The following is a 5,056-nucleotide window of genomic DNA, read 5'->3' as shown; positions in this document are numbered from 1 at the left end:
GTGTGCAAGCCTCGGCTCAAAAGAGCAATTCACCGCGTCGCAGCAGCACGCCGCCCCTTTGCCAACGCAGGCGCGCGACCTCTGCCACCCGCACAGCCCCTCCTCCGCGCCGCCCCCGCCCCCGCCCACCTGGCGGCCAGCTGCTGCAGCGCCGCCAGCGCCTCGCCCTCGGTCTCCGGCGTGATGCTGGCGTCGACCACAAAGTCAAACAGCTCGCGCGTGGACAGCACCGCGACGCCGGCGCGGCGGAAGAAGTCGTTGACGTGGCGGGCGTCCTCCCTCAGAAAATCCAGGGCTTTGGGGTGGTCCAGGTCGACTGACTGGGACACGTCGATGATGACGAGCTCGCCCTGGGGTGACGTCATGGCAGGGGGTTTTGTGTTGTGGGCGCGTGTGTTGGTTGGGTGGCGGGCTGGGAAGTGCGTGCGAGGCGCGGGCGGGCGGGAGCGGGGGGGGGGGGATCGCGAGGCGTGAAGGGGATCCCTGGTGCGTGGTCCAAAGTGCGCACACCCACAAAACACCACGAGACGAGGCGAACACTCTCGGGACACAAGCACCCAACCACATCCATATCACAAACGCTCACACACACACGCACACACAAACACACACACTCACGCACACACTCACGCACACGCACACGCACACGCACACACACACACACACCCAAGCACCCGCCCCCCCACCTTGTGCACCAGGATGTTGTACTCGCTGAGGTCAGCGTGCACCAGGCGGCAGCGCTGGTACAGGGTGCGCAGGATGCTGACCAGCTCGCCATACGCGGAGCACAGCCGCTGCAGGGGCAGGTTGGCGTCCTGCAAGGTGCGTGCGTGTGTGTGTGTGTGTGTGTGTGTGTGCGTGCACGCGTGTGGGTGTTTGCGAATGTGTGAGTCTGTCTATCATGTTGCAGGGTGGAACGCAACAGCGAAAGGACAGGCAGGGGAGAAGGACGCGGAGAAAATGGGGGCATGTTTTGAGCAGTAGGGATGTTGCATTACACGAGCTGGAGAGTGCGGACCGGGAAGAACACTTGACGGACTGTTTGAACGCCGGCTGCCACTGGCGCATGTGTATTGCTTGTGGGCGGGGCCTGCTCAGGAGCCAGCAGCCGTCCAGCTGCCGGGAAGCTGCCTGTGCCTGGCGCCGGCTGCAGACCAGCACCGTCTGGGAGGCTACACAGCCCTCAGCCCTCCACCCCCTCAAACACAGCGCACCTTGAGCCTGGGCGCGGCGACGCCGTCGTCCCCCACAAACTCCATCACCAGCACGTGCATGCGCAGCAGCAGCGGCGCAGGCGCGCGGATGCCTGCTGCCCGCAGCCGCGCCAGGTTGCGCATCTCCTTCTCAGCCCACACCTTGAGTGGTTTCAGGAGGGTGAGATGGCATAAAACAGTGAGATACTTGAGGTAGGTGAGGGGGAGAGGCTGTAGAATGAGGAGGGGTTTCCTCCCCTTTGCTCTCGCGCCCCCCTCAACAAACCTTCCCCCTGTCCAGCCGCTCCCCTCATCACCTTGACCATCTTCCGGGGATTTGACCGGCAGTAGCCCGCCCTGAAGCGGTAGTCACCAGTGACGTAGCGGTCGCGGTCCTTGAAGACCAAGATGCTGGTCTTGTAGATCTGGAAGGCGGAGAGGCGGGAGGGTGTCCCATGCTTCAAGACAGCTGTGACGGTCACCGTGGGGTCGCTCATCGCACTGCGCTGCATAATGGCCGAAGCCACCCCAAAACACTCCATCATGCCCTGAACGCCGCCCTGTCGTTGCATGCGCACGACTGCCACGGGCGCTCCGTTGAAGCGCAACGTGTCTGTGTGCCCAGGGCACCCGTGCGGGGCGCCGAGACGAAGGCTGGGGGCCCGCCGCCGGCCTTTGATTTTCAGCAGGCGGCGCGCACCTTGATGGCCAGATCTGGGTAGGGCGCGGGGCCGCCCGTGGCCTGGTAGACATTAGCCTCCTTGCCGGTGGATATGCAGCCGTGGATCTCCCTGAAAACCCCGCGGTTGAGCATCTTGAACAGCACCATGCGCGTCCGCGGGTCGATCGCCTGCTCGACGGTCGCGCGGTCCGACTTGTCCCCCGCGCGCACGCGCGCGGCGGCCGCCTTGTTCGCGGCGCCGCGGACCGCGTTCGAAACGCTGGCCGACAGCTGGAGGCCGCCGAGGCCGTCCAATGGGTCGTCGCGGACGCAGAAGCGGCTCTCCAGCTTCTGGAGGTTCCCGCCGCCCGCGCGCGGCTGCAGCTGGGCGCCGCCGGTGGCGGCGCCGGCGGCGGACGCGCGTGCGGCGCCGCCGTTGGCGTTGGGGCCGCGGGGGGCGCCGCTGTGGAACGCGGCCTGGGCGGCGTGGCCCCGAAGCATGTGGCCTAAGGGAGGCAGGCGGGCGGTGCCGGTCACGCGTATGGCTTTGGTGACAACTGTTGTAAGTGCATCTGCATGGCACATGCGCCACAAACGCTTCCGAGGTCGTTGCGTCGTCTCGGGATAGACGGCTGCTGCGACCCTGGGGCATGCTTGCATGCGAACAATCGCACGGATTCCTAGCAGTGCCGTCGCAGCTGCTGTCTTGGACAGCACCCTCATGCGCATGCACCCATCTCCCACGTCCCACGTCCCCCGCACCTTCACGCGACTCCGCCCAATCCAATGCGGCGCCAACGTCGCCGTCGTCGTCGCTCCAGCCGTCCTCCTCGTCAAAGTCGTCGTCGTCGCCATACCCATCATCTTCCAGCACCTCCTCGGCATCAGCGGCTGCACCAGCGGCGTCCGCGGGGCCGTCTGCATCGGCAGCGGCCGCCGGGTTGGCGGCGGTGACGCTCGTCGCCGCCCCCGCACCCGCCGCGCCTTCGGACGCTAGAGCCTGCGCGTGCAAGGAGGGTTCATGATGTACTGCCTCTTCTTCGTCGTCGCTGTCCGCGTAGCGCGCGTGAAGCACTTCTGATGATGGGGCGTCGACCGCCATGTCGCTAAATGAGTTTATACACTGCGTAGCAGAAAAAGCGTCAAGCAGGGAAATATTTCGTGGCACACGGCATAGTTATAAGCCAGGCAGCGGCCCAGGGGAAGCGACTGCGAAGCCGCCCGGCGTATCTGAGAGTCGAAGCTAGGTGGTTAGAGCTGGCAGGCGGATCACAGGGTGGGCTTTATAGCTGTGATGACCTTTGTGTGCACCCTGCCCTCGTATAGATCGATCGGTGCTTCAAGCTGCCTCTTACTCACCGTGATGGCCAACGGTGTGCCCTTGGATGTTCAATTGTGAAAATCGCTCAGCATATAGTGCCAGCGTTTGCATGCTCAGCCGCTGCCCGTGCAGCAGCTCGCAACAACGGAAGCGCGCACAGCACTGGCTCATCAGGCTGGTGCATGCGCCGCACACGTGTGGCGCCATTGGCGGCTTGAGCAGCGCTAGCAGCAGGGCGGCATGGGCGCAAGTTCCTGTGCTGAAAAGCCGCTTCGAATCCTATCTTGGAACATAAACGGGCTCGCGGCCGCGTGCCGCCGAAAGCCGGGCGGGTTGGCGGGGGTGCTGGCTGGATTGGAGGGCGTGGATGTGGTCTGCCTCCAGGTGTGATTCACGGCAGGGACGCCAGCGCGACGATTGACCATGCGGTAGGGGATCGCGCCCCGGCGCACGTGCCACGTGAAAGCAGTCGCACGGCTCCCTACGGCGCTGCCGGTCGCGCGCTGCGGCGCGCTTCGAATTGTCTCTGGCGCTGTCAGCAACGGCAGCAGCCGCAAACAACACCGGCCTCGGGCCGCCGCCGCGGCGCTGTCCTGCCCCGACAGGAGACCAAGCTGCGGCCCTGCGAGCTGACAGCAGACCTCGGCCAAGCGCCCGGCTGGTGAGGAGCCGGCGAGCCGGGCATGGGGCATGCCCAGCTGCACCGCATGGTAGCACACCCGCCCCCCCCTCTTACTATTGTGAATCGAGCCCTGACTCAAACCGTCACTAGCACAGCCCGCAGGCCAATACGCACGCCGCTTTCAAGCACCACAACCGATACCCTTTGCCACCCCAGGCATGCCTTCTTTGCCTGTAACCGGGAAGACAAGGCCTACGCAGGTAAGCAGTGGGCGCATCCCATCGATAACACTGAGCCTGAAGCCCATGCACGCGTTCGCCGTGCACATCCACCGCGGTCGCCTGCCTGTTTATCCCCTCGTGCCCTCCTCCACCCGTCCCCAGGCGTCGCCACTGTCTGCCGCGCTGCCGCCACTGTCCCGCTGTCAGCCGAGGAGGGCTTCACGGGCCTGCTGGCCCTGACCCCAGCTGAGAGAGGTGCGGTCCCCCCTCCCCTTCCCCTCCTCTCGCGTCCTCATGCTGGGGCGGGACCCCCTGCATGTGCTCGCCGCCCCCACTCCCTGCCGCTCGCTCCAGCACCCCGCCTTGCCCCCTCGCCCCCGCTCCCCCCGCCCTACGCTTCGTGCAGACCCACGCGTTTCCCCTGGCCCTGCCCCCGGCTCCCTCTGGGCCGGCTACACCTGGGAGCAGCTGGACGCGATCGAGCGCGAGGGCCGCGTGCTGGTGACCGACCATGGCGCGTTCGTGCTCATAAACGTGTACGGCCCCAACGTGGGCGGCAAGGGGGGCGGGCTGGACGCGGAGGGACGGGTGGAGGAGCGGCGCGCGTACAAGGGAGAGTTTTACAAGGTGTGTGTGTGTGTGTGTGTGTGTGTGTGTGTGTGTGTGTGTGTGTGTGTGTTGGGGGGCCGCCGCGCGTGAGAGTGCGGTCTCAGGGGGTGAGTGGCGTCGTTCTTTGAGGGCGAGGGGTGGCGGAGGCGAGGGGAGGGAAGGGTGTGGTGTGGTGCCTGATGTTCGTCGAGGCCGCGTGGGGCGGCGGGGGCCGCGCGCGTGAGTCGGTCTCAGGGGTTGCCGGCGCGTTTTTCGAGTGTGGAGGGGCGGCGCAGGGGAGGGCGAGGTGGCTAGGTTTACCGAGGCGGGGCGGGGGCGGTCCGCGCTGGTGCTCCCCCGGGCGTCGGTTTTCCCTGCCGGCCGCTCTGACCCCCTCCACGCCGCGCGGCACCCCAGCCTCCACCACCCAACACGGGAACGCCGCGTGCC

General features: G+C 66.4%; 2 protein-coding genes across 2 annotated transcripts; one reads left to right on the top strand and one right to left on the bottom strand.

The window, feature by feature from the left end:
- Window positions 1-16: 16 nt before the first annotated feature.
- On the bottom strand, window positions 17-2,956 carry MNEG_13871 (RIO kinase 1; the record flags this gene model as incomplete). Its single annotated transcript, XM_014037658.1, has 7 exons — window positions 17-56; window positions 130-350; window positions 687-815; window positions 1,215-1,355; window positions 1,511-1,618; window positions 1,894-2,360; window positions 2,617-2,956. 7 exons carry the CDS (start codon window positions 2,954-2,956, stop codon window positions 17-19), a joined length of 1,446 nt encoding a protein of 481 aa, XP_013893112.1.
- Window positions 2,957-3,598: 642 nt separating this feature from the next.
- On the top strand, window positions 3,599-4,755 carry MNEG_13870 (AP endonuclease 2; the record flags this gene model as incomplete). Its single annotated transcript, XM_014037657.1, has 5 exons — window positions 3,599-3,603; window positions 4,014-4,057; window positions 4,181-4,273; window positions 4,425-4,645; window positions 4,732-4,755. 5 exons carry the CDS (start codon window positions 3,599-3,601, stop codon window positions 4,753-4,755), a joined length of 387 nt encoding a protein of 128 aa, XP_013893111.1.
- Between the last annotated feature and the right edge of the window lie 301 nt (window positions 4,756-5,056).

The sequence above is a fragment of the Monoraphidium neglectum genome (genome assembly GCF_000611645.1).
Source record: "Monoraphidium neglectum strain SAG 48.87 unplaced genomic scaffold scaffold04103, whole genome shotgun sequence".
NCBI classification, from domain to species: Eukaryota; Viridiplantae; Chlorophyta; class Chlorophyceae; order Sphaeropleales; family Selenastraceae; genus Monoraphidium; species Monoraphidium neglectum.
The sequence above is the reverse complement of the archived record's forward strand: the minus strand, read 5'-3'. Positions and strand labels throughout refer to the sequence as shown.